The 16,384-nt window shown below is 43.8% G+C and overlaps 1 protein-coding gene across 2 annotated transcripts in view; it reads left to right on the top strand.

Moving 5' to 3' along the window:
- Window positions 1-707: 707 nt before the first annotated feature.
- CA10 (carbonic anhydrase 10) overlaps window positions 708-16,384 on the top strand; it is a 338,146-nt gene continuing 322,469 nt past the window's right edge. Inside the window, exons 1-2 of one of the 2 annotated variants that reach the window (XM_050920127.1) lie at window positions 708-845; window positions 1,700-2,180. In XM_050920127.1, coding sequence (XP_050776084.1) covers window positions 2,120-2,180 — 61 coding nt within the window. In that variant the 5' untranslated portion in view covers window positions 708-845; window positions 1,700-2,119. Of the gene's footprint in view, window positions 976-1,699; window positions 2,181-16,384 lie in introns of both variants that reach the window. The other variant, XM_050920126.1, reaches the window with a different exon arrangement.

Here is a 16,384-nt window from a genome sequence, read left to right as displayed (position 1 = left end):
CATCTATTATGCATGGCGCCTCGGCTGAAATATTTGCAATATCACCTCTGCACACCTGCCCCAATTTAGGATTTCTAACTCAAAGCTGCCAGCCCCTTCTCTTTCCCCCTTTCTATTATCTCTATATAAGCATCCCCAGCTGGAGCTTTTGCAATATCACCTCTGCGCATCTGCCCTGAGCTGGGATTTTCTGTTTATCACCTAAAGTCCACTTCCTTCCCTCATCCTATGATCAATCCATCATGCGTACATCAAAGGTAGGCGGAAGCCTCATGCACTATCACTCCTGCGCACCTGCCCTTTATTTGCCGCTTCATATATAACCCAAACACCGCCTCACCCATCCCCAGTCTCCCGGAATCTATATTAAATTGTCGTCCATCCTCTCCCCCTGATCTTTAACACTGCCTCCATTTCCCGCCCTGCCCCTCCCCAATAAAGCACGGTGACACTATTATTCGTGTAGTTATTTATTTTGCAACATCAGCTAGTACATATTTTAAAATAAAGTGGGAAGAAGGGTTTGGACTGTGCCGTACAAAAAGCCGAGGTGGCAGCAGTGATGATCTCCTACCGCTTTTCTTCCTCACCCCCCCTAAAAAGGCCGCGGAGCTATTCCAGTCCCAGCTGCTAACCCGACGCGCCCTCCTCTGCAGCTGCGGCTGCTTTCTCGCGCGCCGCCTACCCCGGGGAACGCTGCCTGCCTCACCCGCCAGCTCGCGCCTGTGCGCGCGCGCTGCCTCGCCAAGCTCCTGTGAGCTCTGCTGAGAGCATCCTGGAGCCCACAGCAAAAGATTCCCCTCCGTGGGAAGGTGTCCCAGCCCTAAGAGCAGCGTGATTGTGCTGTAAGTTCTCCCCAGGGATCTGGGTGGCTGCAGCAAGCTGCTTGGAGCTTGACCTCTTTTGGGGACTACAGGCAGGAGTGCCAATCCCCCGTGAGCTGAGGTGGGGGGAAAAGACGGACGTTTTTGCGGGGTAAGTAAAAGGTTGCACTAAAATAGTGTGTGTATTTGTATAAGGGAGGGGGAGGATCAATTGCCTAGAAGTAATGTGGGTTCAGGGAAGCAATTGGAGACCCACTGCAATGCAACTACTTTTTTGCTAACTCTTGGCTGTATCCTCTTGTCACATATCCGCACCCCAACCTGTGCAAACTTGTTTTTTTTTAAAGTAAGTTTTAAAATACAGTCGCATATTTCGCATTGCACCTTGGCACCCTATTAACCGGCCAGGTCACTGCACGCAGCTGCACCCCACCGCTGCTTGCCCTTTCACCACTGAGACCTAAAGAGCAGGTTTTCGTTTGGGGCGCGCATATGCATTGAAAATAAATTGAAACCCTACCAAGGTATGTTGTTTCTTCGTTTGGTGCTTCGGAGGTTTCATTAACCCGAACAGTGCAAATCAGAGATTGGAGGCGAACCCCACCACTCTTTTTTTTTCTCCCCCCTACGTGATTTCCCCTCTAACTTGGATACAAGGCGAGGGGAAATCCGTAGACGTGGGAAGAACGACCCCTGCAGTTGCATTGCGGAAAATCTCGTTTGCTCGAAGGGGAATTACAGGAGCCAAAGCGTTTTTAGAAGGAGAACTGGGTTATGATACTGTGTTTTCTAGTTCGTGTTATGTACGTGAAATAACACGCATGGGGGTCTCATCGGTAGCAACGTGTATTAATCACCTTCCGATCACTTTGTAGAAGCAGGAGAGGAAACCCACCCTCCTCCCCCGGCATGGGGCTTTGTGGCAGTGCCCCGGTGAGTCGTGCAGAGTTCAGGGGTAACTTGCAGCTGGCTGCCCTGGAATAGAGACTCTCCGGACCGGATCAGCTGGCGTTTGTTGTCTATGTCTTGTTGGGAGAGCTGGTGGATTTTTGTCTCACTTCTGGAGGAAGACCCCAGGGCTGGTGGTTGCCGCCTTCTTGGTCTCTTTTGGAGAGTGAAAGAAGGGAAGGGATCTCGCTTGAGCCGTGCAGAGAGAGAGCTTGGACATGTGTTGTCAGCAGATCTGGGGAATACAGTCTGCAAGTCCGAAAGGAGATTTGCTGGGATCGTTCAAACTGCGATATTGATCTTTATTTCTTTTCGCCGAGGGATGCACTTGGCATGAGACTCGGAGGATGGAAATTGTTTGGGAGGTGCTTTTTCTTCTGCAAGCCAATTTCATCGTTTGCATTTCAGGTACGCAGCGAACATGTAAGGGGGGAAATACCATGCAGTGTATTCGGGTTTCGCTGTCCATAGAAGTGCGAGAAATAAAAAAATAAGATAAAAAATAGCAGTGCTAATCGTGGCTAAATTAGTTTTAAGAGATTCATCAGGTGCCTTTGCCCCATTCTTTACTCTGATAGCAGTGCATTAATTACGGTGCATTGGTTACAATAATTAATTGCAGTGATTTGGTAGCACATTGGTAGTCGTTCCTAACACACAAGTGATTGCAATAATTAATTGCTACATTGCAGTAATCCCAGCATGTCATGGCTTTTACAGAGCTAAAACTCGGTTGATCTGGGGGTTTTAAAAGGATTGCAGTTCACTGGCACAGTTCTCATGTTCTGGTGTGCCATGTTTTTTAGGGGTTGCAAAAAATGGAATGGTAGTGAGCTGTGTGTGTGTGTGTGTGTGTGTGTGTGTGTGTGTGTGTGTGGTAAAAGGATTTAAAAAAAGAAATCCCAAACATTGTGGCTGGGAATCCTGTTTCAGACTCTTTCCTTTCAAGGTTGCAGAGATCTCTACCATTCAGCAGAAATCAGGTAATTTCAGTTGTCACCAGAGCCTGTCCAGTTAATGAGTAGGCATGGCAGGGTATCTAGTGTTAAAGATTAGAGCAATTTATTCTTGGGGAAAACACTCTTTTCTACTTAAAGAGCCCTGGCTAGCTCCTTAATTAGTCAGGCTAGTCATGCTGGAATAATGATATTGCAGGAGCAACTGTGCGGGAGCCAGCCAGTTTTCTAGTCTGGGATGGCACCAAGTGGATCCAAGCTGCCTGATCTGCTTCTCTTCCCTGCAGGCTACCTCTGCCCTGGAGTCATTGCATAAACCAGTGAATGGGAACTCTGACAGCATCGGCTATTCCATTGTAGGGAGGGGGATCCCACTGGGCCTTAGTGTAGAGCCAGGAGCTCTTAGCAAAACTTGCAGCTCCCCAGTGACCATAAACATCTGCACCAATTCACACTACCAATCCTTGTACCAACTGGCACTCCCTGCACCAGTCCCTGGTCTAATCTGGCTTCTCAACTACTGGATTGTCACCACCTCTCCTCCTCACATTGGCAGTATCTACATCATTTTGCATGATCTGCACCTGCCTCACGTCTCCTCTTGCCTGGTAGTGCCTACCTCAGTCTCCTGAGTAATCCAACCCCTTTTCCTTGCATTCATATCACTGACATTTAGATTGGCACCCTCTGCACCTGGATGATGCATCCTCTTATACTGGCAGCATCTCAGGCTGCCCTTGTGCTAATCCACTCTCATATGTGCCACCTGGGTAACTCACTCTCTCACTCCTTAGAATGGCATGACACCCCCCCCCCCCCCGCCAGCCTCTTTTATCCAAGCCTCACACTTTGCTGTCTAACCTAGTGTGATTCACCAGCTGTCTAGCACTTTTCAAATTAGACATCATCTTTAAAAATAACAGCAATAGAATAATGAATTCCTTGGTGTGAGCATGAGAAGGAGGAATATACTTGTCACTTTGAAGATTAACGTCTTGAGATGGTCACAGGATAGTATCTCCTGATCTCAGCACCACCCGTTGCCACCCAACCAAAACCCTGCTTCTGAAACTGAGTGGGATAAGTCCTGCAGGGGCTCTTTTGGCTCTCCATCTCCCTCTAGCACTGAGAACAGTGTGATATCCATCCTTTTATTTTTTAAGAAATACAGTGAACTACTGGCTGCTTTTTGCTGTGTGGCCTCGGATAGTTTGCTTTAACCTCATACAGGATGTTTACATACATTTAGCCTTCAGTTCCTTATTTTCCCCAGGAATCCTCCTTTTTCATGGATTCTTAGTACTTGTCATTTCAGAAAGAGGGATTAAGATCTGCCTGTATCTGCTTGGCACTAATGCTTCATTTCTCTCCCTGCCCCGTGCCTTTTTGTATGCAGTATGCTGTATTAGGGAAGCATATACAGTGATCATTTGATAATGCTTGAGGTTCAAGAAGGCTTTGAATCCTGTGGAGACTTGTCCCAAATTAACATGTATTCCAGAACTTTATATTCCAGGTTATTCCAGAACCTTGTATATGTAGCCTGTCATGCAGTCAGCATGGTAATCACAAAAAAGAAACAGGAAAGTGCTCTAGTAATACATTTCTTGTGAATTACAAAAGTAAATTTTTTTAATCAGTTATTTTAGTAATGGAGTATAAGATTGTGCTTTTTCTATTGGTGTTGTATACATGTATCTTTCACTTGCACTTATTAAGGGCCTGATTCAAAGTCCATTTAAGTCTGTGTGTGTCTTTCCATTAACTTCAGTGAGTGTTGGATTGGGCCCTGTTTAACATAGTTGATACGTAATCAGAAGCTACAATTCAAAGTGACAACATTGATTCTCAGATGAATATGGAAAACTAGGTTTCCTTACCCCATCTGTTGACTGGTTTATATTAATAAACATAATAAATGTTTGGATAGAAATGTATGAAACATTATTTCAGGCAGTCTTTTGTGTGTGTATCAAAATATAACTTGTGGTGAATATAGCTTCTTACCCCGTTATGCATTTCTGTTTCATCTTTCACATGAAGATTGCAGTCTTAACACATGCTTGCCACTTTCTGATGTCATAACCTCCGCCCTCCCATGTGACGGTTTGAATATATTGGGAAAGGAAGACTAATAGGAAAGATCATTTATACCTCAAATATTGTGACACGCAGCTTTAATTTTGGTAGCATGTTAATAGTGTTCCAGATAAGGAAACAGTTTCATTTACTAAAAGAAGTACCGATACTTTTTTTTTTTTTTTTTTTTTTTTTTTTTTTTTTTTTTTTGAAGGATGAATTCTTATTGCATCATCAGGCACCTTCCACCTAATGTTCCTCATTCATCAGTGCCTCAGTTAATGATATGTTGGGTTGGTCTGGGAAGAATGGTACTGGAATGCAGAAGTAAAACAATTGTGGTTTTATATACATTTGATTTAGTGACATTTATTTCAAAACAAGTATATTTTGTTTGCACATGTTCTTAAACTAGATGTTTTTATTTTCTGCAAATACTGAATTAGGATTTTGGCAGCTTGAAGCTATTTAAAAAGAGAACCAAGCTTTGATTGCGTGAATGATAAATAAGAACAGGCTTATTGGAAAAAGAAAATCATTTTAACTCTATAGAAGGGAATGAAAACCCTCTTTAAAAAAATACGCTGGTGCATATCTGATGCTTTTTGTAAATAGTGTCTGTATCTGATTCAAATGATCTTATAGGTTCATGTCCTTTAATGATGCTTTAGCATGGCATTGACAGAATGTTGTGCCAATGGAGATGTCGTCGTCCTTTAGACAGAATGTTAAAATAAGATCCCTTCTGGCTGCTGTTTCAAGGGAGTTGCAGATAATCCTGACACTGAGTAAAAGACGAGGGGATTATGGTCTGTGCTATCATGGCCAAAATTCCCTTCCTGTGTAATACCACCGTAGATTAATTAGCTGCAACGTTCACAGCTATGGATGGGATATTGCTGCTCACATAATGGCTACCACATTTGCTTCTACAGTCACTTACATAAACCTTGTGTAATGTTCTCATGATCTTAGACATTTGCCAACCAAGTGTAATAGAAGATGCTCATTTCAAACCTTTGCAGTATGTTACATTTTAAAATAAAAGTTTAAGTTGTCACGTGCATTACTGTTCCAGTTTCTGTTAAACAAGTTCTCTTTGGATCCATTCAATAGAAGAGTTTGTGGAACTTGGATGCTCAGGTTCTTAGTGGCATACTGCAATTGTGGTACAGTGCCTCATAATGTCCTTGATTGATGAGAAGCTCATATAAATGAAATGCATGAAGTCCCCCAGAACTCTTACCTGAGAATAGTCTCTTTCTGGTTAGGAGTTTGCTGTTGTCCAGACACACACAGCCCCTTTCCACCAATTCAGCAGACAGCTAAGGCTTCCCACATGGAGGAATTTCTTGGTGGTCTAAAACTGATATAACCTGCCCTGGTATTGAGGGGAGGTGAGAGAGGATGTGTTGGAGCACTGCTGCATGCCATCTGATCTTTAACTGGGGTTATGGTCTCTTGGGGGCGGTGACCAGCTGGCATAATGCAGAATAGCTTTTAAGGTGCTCTGAATTGTGCTGCGGGTTAAATTAGCTCCTGGATAGCTCCAGGATTTGAGAAGCACAAAGAGAACACAAAACCTACTTGGTTCACCCCATCTCCAGGCCTGTATTTGAGCACCTGAAGTTGTAGGACCTGATATTGCTGTCCCACACCAGTATACTGCAGAAGTAAGTCAGTTGTAGTCAGTAGAGTTTCAATGTTGTAGATGTGAGGTAGGTGAGAGGAGAGAGTTCTGTCTAGTAGTTGCTATTGCTGTACTGTACATGAATAGTTCAGGATCAAAAACTATAGTAATTTAATTAGATATTTCTAGAAAAGTGGACTTTTCTCATGATTTTGGTGATGGTAGAAAGCTACGGATATGTAAACTGTGTGTAAGGTTCCAGGGGAAAGAACTATGCATATATGAGAGTATATGCAACTGATGTGCCATCATTAGACATAATGATATATGGGAATATACAGCCAATAGTTTGGTATGATAAACGGCTTAGAGCTTTTGGCATCCTGTGTATGATGGCCTCTTGTCCTCTTGGGTCCCAGTCCTGTAAACCAAAGTGTGTGGGCAGGCCCTTAGCCTTGTACGGAATCCACTGAAGTTAGTGGGAAATCTGCATTGACTTGGGGCCTTCAGTTTATATCAGACTGAAGGATCGAGGCCAGACGTTTGCAGGGATTAGGAAGGGCTTTCAGTTCCTAAGACTTTCAAGTTGGACCTAGTTGTATGATTTGACTGCTCTTCCTCTGGTGCTCTGAATGTTTTGAATGCCGCCTCATGTTGGAAGTGCCACAGATGTTTCATCTCTTTCAAAGGGTGTTAAGTTGCTCCTGGTTTTTAAATGCTACTGAAATGGCCTTGTCTGTTATAAATATTTTCATGTCCTTTTTATATTTTCAGCTATCCTATTTGTTTCATTACCTTGCCAGCTACAATACGTGACCAGATAGGTGGTAAAATTATGTACTTATTTTTTGCTGGTGAGAGTATATGGGAAAAGGAAGTTTATGAATAATCTTGCAGATGTTATAACGAACTGTTTTCTATTGGACAAATAAACCTGAAGGGAGAGAGCTGTAATCTCTGCTATTGTTTCACAAACAACTATGATTAAAATCTGCTATTCCTAAAGCTGTATCTGTCTTTTGGCCTTGCTATGTAGTCTCATTGTTAATGAATCTGAACTAGACTCCAAGCATGCAAGACAAAATTAAAATAATAATCAGTACTTCCCAGTTGGAGGGCCTGAAAGTAATCATAGATGTAGAAGACACTCATGACTCTAAGATACAGTTGTCTTCAAATTCAACTAACGCTAGTTTCTCTAGTTTTGTTCTTGAGAGTCTACAAACGGTTTTAGTCATATCTTTAGCAAACAACCTAGATGTTAAATCAAGGATTTAAATGATGGATAGGTTTGCTTTTGCATAATTAATATTCCCTGTACAAGAGTGAACAGGGAGTACATGCTTACCATAAAACTAGTGTTTTGAATACTCCCATGTGATTGGCAAAGTGTTGTTGTACATTACTGCTGCTTAAAGGTTGGAGAACGGATGCTTTTTGTAGTTTAAGCTATGCATCATTGCTGACCCGCAGATGACTAACATTCTTTTGGCAGGAAGTGAACCTCTTTCATGGTGTAAATGGAAATAGCAGGCCACCATGTTAGAGTTCTCGTCCAAAAAGGGAAAAAAAAAAAAATCTCGAGTCCTTTTGTTTGTCAGGATTTTAATAATCTAAATTCTTCTCTTTGGATATCACAGATTAAGCCTGCTTGCATTTGTGTCTTGTAATCAGAGCTGTACTTCTCTTGGCTCTTTGGATCCCATGCTAATAGTTTTTTAGATGGCCTTGCAATCACTGGAGTGTCCAGGCCTTACAGTATCTTTAGAACATGTCAGCTGATAGAAAATTCTTAAGTATATGATAAAACAAATATATACTACAACCTTGTGCCATGGTCATAGCTGGGTCAGAGTCATAGTTATGACGACCCTTTGACATATGGGGATAAATTTGATTATCTTGTTCCCATCCCTTTTTTATTCTATTTACAGTCCACATTTGGAGGAGTAGAAAGTAGAAATAAAGGATTTAAATGGACTGTTCAGATTCGTTGTTTCTGCTTTTAGTGTAGTTATGTTTGCATTGCTTGATGGCATTACAGTGCAAACATAACCCATCCTCAATTAGACTTCTTTATGTGGATTGGAGCATTCCAAGATCCATTATCCTTTAAGTGTTTCTTGATTAGGGACTTAATTTCAACATTCCTTTCTCCAGGAACTGACCAAATGCTCTGCTACGGTTATTTAGAAATCAAGCTGATACACAGCCAACATTCATAACATCGAATACAAAAATGATACATACATTCAGTAGATCATATTTGCATGCATTAATCCTAACCTTTACGGAGATATGTTGCATGGCATACGTAGCATAAAACACATTCTAAGCATATTTCAATAGAGCCTTATGGGAGGTACCGTCACAATATAGAATGACATTCACACCCACTTTATAAAGCCCCTTGGCACTGCTATAATGATGGAAAGTGGTTTTGGGGTAAATGAGAAACCGGCCCATACCTGGCAAGCTGCTGTGCATGGCAGAGCCCTGCGCTGCTTCTAACTTCAGTGGAGCGCCATCTAGGTATAAAGGGGTCCACCCACACAGTCTTGGGGCACTACTAGACTTTACGCTATTGGTTTAGTATTTGCCTTTTACTCAGCTTGAAAAATGGAAAGAAACTAGCAGTTTGTGGTTTCTAGGCTCTAACACAATGGTTCAGTGATAGAGTAAGGAGAATGCTTAAAACTAAAACAAGTAGCTGTTGTCATTGGGTTTCCCCCTTTAAATTCCATACAAAAATACATTTTCTGTGTATAGAGGTCTTGTAAATCTTTTTTCATAATAAAATGTTGAACATAAATTCCCAGGCAGTATCACCTATTGTAACATAAATATTTGACAGTAAAATACCGTTGTAGTTTTATTTTGCAAATAACTCACTAAAAGATGATAAAACCTTTGAAAAATGGAGGATTAAAATAGACATCATAGTGTAACAAATAATGGTCAGACCTGTCTGACCCTGCTAGATGTGGAGCACTCTCAATAATCATTGCCCATTTGCCCTTCTTCCGTGGGAGTTCAAGATAATCAGCACTTTGCAAGAGGTGTCAGCAGATTACATGATCAACCCCTGGTGTGTGGTATATTTATCCTGATATGGGATCATGTTGTCAAACTTTTGGGTGTGGAGTGGATGAAAAAGTTTGTGGTTATTGGCCCAAAGTGCCCATTAAGCACATGCAGGAAGGAAGAGGAAACTGAACAGCATTATTCTTCCTTTCCTCTGAAGCCACCTTGTATCGGTAGCTTTTGGGATCACTGTCTGTCCATGGGGATAGATTGAGCCACCTTATGTGACATCTTCCTCCTTGCAGATTTACAGGCAATTTCTTGCTGAATTTCTTGCTGACTCTTCCCCCTATGAACTTTCACAGTATCCTGCTTCGCTCCAGCAAACCCCCTCAAAACCCCCTCCAGTCTTATGTCGAGAGACTAGGATAACAGGGCTTTTTTAGCACCTGTCATACCAGTGCGGGGAGAGAGGGCCTAACCCCCTGGATGCATGAGTATGTGGACAGCTGTGGGATTTGAAGTAGAGGTGGAATGGGCATGCCTTTGGCAAACCATACCTGCACTCCCAACAAGTTATTTACGAGAGTAACTGAAGGAATTTCCTGACGTAGAGTCACTCCTTTGGCGAGGTAGCATGATCTGGCCACTGGAGAGAGAATTGATCTGTGCTTGCTACACATGATGGCAAAAGGAAATAGATTGTTCTCTATGCTCTCTGAAGAGCAAGGGTGTTTTTGCACACACATATGGACTAGGAAAAATACATTTTATCACAGAGCCACCTGCAAATGAGGTTTGGTGACAGTGAGTCATTTGTCCTTGTGAGAGAGAATCCATCCCCTCTGCAGGTGAATTATATTATTTATTACGTGGGAAACTGTAGTTTTAAATTACAGAAGGGAGAAGTGTAGTTGCCAAGAGGAAGAGATTCTGAATGACTGAAGTCTCAAAACACATAGGTCCTAATCTTTCCCTGAAGAGGGAAGTCTGAGGAACTCTCTGTGATTTCTGCATGATTTTTGTCTGAACCATAAGATATGGGTTCGTCAACACTGTGTTATTTTAGTTAAGTTATGAACAAAAGAAGCCTTGTATTGATAAATACTTAGCTCTCATGTAAACTTTTCTCCTTAGATTTCAAAGCACTAAACAAGGAAGGTAAGGATCAGTTTCCCCATCTGCAGAATGGGAGACAATAAGGCCCAGAGGTGTAATGACTTGCCCAAGGTCACCCAACAGGGATGTTAGGCGTTAATCCTTAAATGTTGTTAAACTGTTGTCCATTTTCTCTCTCTTCAGCTTCTCCTACCCATTCCAATTAGCCTTGGGCCCTGATTCTGATGCTGACTGTGCACAGACACAGCCCTGTTGAATTCAGCGGCTCTTCACACAGATACAGAGAGTTTGCCCAGCCACTGTCAGGGTCAGAATTGGGTCCGAAGCCCAAACCGATATATTTGCTCTTTAACACCCTCATGAAAATGGTTTCAGAGAATTACAGGCCCTAGTCCTTAGTTTGTATTTCTTTGTTTTTGTGAGTGGAGGGGAGTCTGCACTCCAGGAACTGATTGGTGATGGCATGGAATCTGGGAGAGCATTACTATTGAGGAGTGAAAAGGGTGGAGGTGAAATCTGCAGGGCAAAATAATGCTAGTTACTGTCAAGTGAACCTGCAGTAATTTGTGCAGCTTCCCGCACCACCCTATGATATACCCCCTCGCTCCAGGGAGGATTTGGGGCAGCCAACAGCTGAGGAGCCTCTTGCAGTACAGGGACTGAAGGAGCTAAGCTGTCAAGAGGACTCAGAAAGCCAAGGCACCTGGCCTGTGCTGTGGCAAAGAGCCCTCATCTTCTAGTGGAGTCCCTGAAATCTGCAGGTTAGCAGACTTAATTTTGGCCTCTGTAGCATGAGGCAAACTGCATGCCTGTGATGGAAGGCTTGTAGGGCCACTGCCCTGTGCAGGGACAGCTTACATAGACAAGCAGAAGGCCCTGAACTCCTTGGCCTTGCTGCTTACCAAAACATGGTGCCTTTTAAAGCTTTCAGCGCTTGATGCCTAACGGGGAAATTTGAATATGTGATCGCATTCCTTCCTCTTGCTCTTAGCCTCTGGCCTCTCCATAGGTTTACTGGAGCTTGATTTATTACTCAAGCCTTATTACTCGCTAAATATCATTTGCTCTCTTTTGTTTGTGCCTTGTGTTAAACTACTAATTCCAAAGGCTTATGAGAACCTGGAACAGATCAAATAGATGATAAATCTGACTCTATTAGGTTGACCTTCAAATTAGTCTCCGTTTGCTAGAATTCATCCCTTTGTCTTGTGCACCACATAGTTGGGTTAAACTCTCTCATTATATTGGGCTTTGTGAAGGGACAGGCTCTCGCTCTGGTGGTGAGGAGACTAATGAGCTCTTCTGGGCCAGTTCAGCACTAATGAGGTGCACCTGTAAGGCTTGTTCTGTGGGGATGGTGCGGGATTGTTTAAAAAAGAAAAAACCTGCCACAGGAAGGGTTGGTGAATGGTAGAAGGACTGCTCCACCTCAGAGACTGCTGACAGCAGACACAGGTCAGCCAAGAGGAAAACCATCACAGGCCTCACCACTCCTGAAGTGGCACAGACCAGCTGCAAAGCAGCATACCCAAAGAGGAGGGTGTGACGAAGTGGGAATGTTCTTAATGTTTTCCCTGAATACTATGTGGGTGCTTCCATTTCCCCTATGCCTTTCTTAAGTATCTAGGTGGAGGGATAAGGGGGTGTGATTGTTGCAGAGCCTTTGAGGGCCAGTGTGATGCTGTCTGCATAGAGAATGGCCGACACTCTGTCTCATGGCAACTGATGGCCTGGGCCCTTCCCCTGCAAAGGTGCCAACTGAAGGTGTTGGGGAACAAAGAGATCATCAAGTGGCCTCCTGGCCCGGGAAAGAGACAAAGTCCAGAGGAGGGGCTGGAGGGGGTTTCACTTTGGAGCTGGCTGGGGAAAGAGAGGGAGGCCCAGACCCAGGGCCTGGCCTCCCTGCCCCAAAGATGGACCTGACTTAGGGGTCCTGTTTCCTGTACCTACAAACTCTGTTTTGTACTGTGTTCCTGTCGTCTAATACACCTTCTGTTTTACTGGCTGGCTGAGAGTCATGTCTCATTACGGAGTTGGGGTGCAGGGCCCACTGGCTTCCCCAAGAGCCTCGCCTGTGCGGACTCGCTGTTGGAAGTGCACGGTGTGAGAAGGGGATGCTGAATGCTCCGAGGTCAGACCCGAGAAGCTCGAAGCTGTGTAAGCTTCTTGCCCTGGAAACAGTATGCTCAGAGAGAGGAGGCTCCCCCAGAGTCCTGAGTGGCTTCGTATGGAATAGTTCCAGAGCGTTGCCCGGTGACTCCGTGACAGAGGGGCTGGAGGTAGACCCCACTAAAAGACAATGGACCCATTGATAGACTGAGCCCACAGGGCCGAATCCAGAAAGACTGCTTGAAACACAAGCCACCTTTGTCTGTCTTTTTCACTCACATTTCCCACTCTCCTAAGGGAACGAGAGGCTCTTTCATTTGTCTGTTTTGCTCCGAGATCCCCTCGTGCTAGGAACTGTGGGAGAGGACACGATAAATGACTAGAAATGGGGTCTGGAGGGGACTCTGGGGAACCTCTGCCCCCTAAAGTCCTGAAGGTCACTCTCACCTTTTTCCTGAATTTCCATTGTCTTGTACCTAGGCGGTATAGTGCCAAGTGGGTATAAAGAGCTCCCAGAACAGTGGCAGGTTGCTCTGTTTTGTACAGGTGTGAGTGACTGCACAAGGTGCAAGGTAATGGGGAGTGAGGGCTATTATCTTCTATCTCAGATCTCATTCCCATCTCCCTTTCTTTCCTCTGCACTGAAATGTACATTTTGTCTATTACAGCTGAATGAATCTGCCCATTCTGCTCGGTGAAAAATAATACCTGAGCTTCTCGAAAATCATTTAGAAAAGCACCTTGTCAGAATGCAGTATAGAAATCATGAGGGAATATGACTGTCTCTTGGGAATGGAAAACCCCACCGTTAAAACAGGTCTCATATCGCACAAATTGCAGTCATTAGAGCTTGATTCTTCTCTCTGTTACACCAGTTTATACTGACGTCAATTAAGTTACCCTAATGTAGGGCTGAAGTATCAGAAGTATGATATTAGGCCCATTAATATTTGATTTATCTTGATTTTGATTCCCCTGATCAGTGGTGGCTGTAACTGGGGAAATCATCCTCAGATATGCACTCATAGGCAGAGCGGAAGGGGACAAAAGGGGCAGTTTACCCCAAGTGGGCTCACAAAATGATGCTGGGGCACTATGAGAAGCCTGAAGATAGCTGGGTGTGGGAAGAAGCACTCCTGCTGAGAGGGAATGCCAAGCTTGGCCAGCACCTGGGTCCTGCTTCATCTGCTGGAACCAGGGCAGCTGTGCTGGGGACCACTGCAAAGCCTTGAGCCAGCAGGGAGGGGTAATGATTGGGGGTGGAGTAAGCCGGGCTGTTCTCCTTGTCTGATGTGCAGGGAGCTGTGGTGCGAGTGAACAATCAGGTTGAGGGGGAGCCTGTGCCACTGCAGTTGGGGCAGATCAGCCTGGTCTGTGGGCTCCTGCCCACTCCAGGTTGCGATGGCATCTCCTTCCCAGGGATTCAGAGTGGTTGTGGGACAGAGACGGAAAGACCCTAAAATCCTTCGCCCAGCCCCAGAAACCATGAGCTGGTAGGAAGAGGGAAGGAATGGGGTGAGAGGAAGAAGTGTGGGGTCAGTGCACCCATTGAATTGGGAGGCTACATCCGCCTCTGCCCCCTGATGTACACCAAGAGCTATTAAGGTGACATTCACTCCTGTTGGGGGCGTGGGGAGCATGGACAAAGTTTATGCATCATTTAAAATTCCATTTAAGCCATTACCATTCAGATTTGGTAGTGTTTGACTCTTCCTTTGCACTGGTGTAAAGGACAGCAGAGTGTACAGGATTGTAGAGAATCAACCCTTAAATTATTCTCTTCCAGTCTTTGTTCCATTAACGTTGTACCTGCTGACTAACAGATTCCCATAGATATTGATAAACTTGCAGGATGTTCCATGCGCATTAATGTGAATTAATATTCCGGGCTGAAATGCTGATCACCTTGAAGCCAATGGTATTCGGAGTTTTTGCCCATTGACTTCGCTTTAGCCTGGATTTCACCCATGATATCTGCATTTCCTAGTAGCCAGTTTCCAGTATATTCATCTAATTTTCCTTTTGAATAACTCCTCCTATAATCTTCACACTTTTTAAGAGAAATTTCTCATTGTTTTAATATGTTTTCATTCCTACTGGAAAACAGAGTGATCTACAAGGACTCCACAGACTTCTCCACTCTGCTCAGATCAACCGGAGGGTGCCATGTGGCAGTTAGTAATTGCAGATAGAATTTAAGTTACCTGCAGGTGCATATTTTTTATCCTCAGTACCCTTCTGGCACTCTCCTTGCTAGTTGTTAGCAATACATTTTTGCCAGTCTAGACTTCTCATGTAATTGTGCCCTTGCCCTAGAGTCACAGGTATTTAACTTGGTGAGGAATGGGATGCAAATAGAGTAATAAATAATGTGATTTATTTTTAATAGGTAGCCTGGAGTGAGTTTTTCATGCTAGCATCCTAAAAACAGTTATCTTCATCTACCTTCTATTGTGCCTGCACTAACTTCCAGAAACAGCAGAAGCAGCAAAGAATCCTGTGGCACCTTATAGACTAACAGACGTTTTGGAGCATGAGCTTTCGTGGGTGAATACCCACTTCGTCAGATGCATGTAGTGGAAATTTCCAGGGGCAGGTATATATATGCAGGCAAGCTAGAGATAATGAGGTAGTTCAATCAGGGAGGATGAGGCCCTGTTCTAGCAGTTGAGGTGTGAAAACCAAGGGAGGAGAAACTGGTTTTGTAATTGGCAAACCATTCACAGTCTTTGTTTAATCCTGAGCTGACAGTGTCAAATTTGCAGATGAACTGAAGCTCAGCAGTTTCTCTTTGAAGTCTGGTCCTGAAGTTTTTTTTGCTGCAGGATGGCCACCTTAAGGTCTCTTATAGTGTGGCCAGGGAAGTTGAAGTGTTCTCTTACAGGTTTTTATATATTGCCATTCCTAATATCTGATTTGTGTCCGTTTATCCTTTTCCGTAGCGACTATCCAGTTTGGCCGATGTACATAGCAGAGGGGCATTGCTGGCATATATTACATTGGTGGACGTGCAGGTGAATGAACCGGTGATGGTGTGGCTGATCTGGTTAGGTCCTGTGATGGTGTCACTGGTGTAGATATGTGGGCAGAGTTGGCATCGAGGTTTGTTGCATGGATTAGTTCCTGAGCTAGAGTTACTGGCTATTTTAAAATCAAGATAGAATGTTCTTCTAAAAGATCTGTTCTAGGAATTATTTTGGGGAAGTTCTATGGTCTGTGATACAGGAGATCATACTAAATGATCACAATGGTCCCTTCTGGTCTTGAAATCTATGTCTAGAAACAGGAGAGAGATTCTTCTCTCTTCAGCTGGATACCGAGCACTTGATTTTAGTCCCTGGAGGTTCCAGGATGTATGACCTAGAACATTATAATATGTTTAAAAAATCTTCTAGGAAAGTTTAAGGAGTTTCAGAAACATATTGTTTTCATTTTTTCTCTCCTTCAGTGGCCCATGCAATGGTTTCATGGTAACTAAGGGGGCATGACTTTCTAGACAAGGTATACATAACACAGGATCTTTTGCGTTTTTAAAAAGCTCTGTACTATTTCCAATATGTCTGTACTGCAGTTGAGAGGCTTCATTGCACCACCTGTAGACATGCTAGTCCTGCCTACCCAGAACTGAGGGTACGTAGTGGAAAAGCTGCTGCTCATGTTGAGCTTTTGCTGCTATTGTTGTTCGAGCTAGCTTT

Source organism: Gopherus flavomarginatus, chromosome 12, assembly GCF_025201925.1.
Source record: "Gopherus flavomarginatus isolate rGopFla2 chromosome 12, rGopFla2.mat.asm, whole genome shotgun sequence".
In the NCBI taxonomy this organism is placed as follows: Eukaryota; Metazoa; Chordata; order Testudines; family Testudinidae; genus Gopherus; species Gopherus flavomarginatus.
The sequence above is the reverse complement of the archived record's forward strand: the minus strand, read 5'-3'. Positions and strand labels throughout refer to the sequence as shown.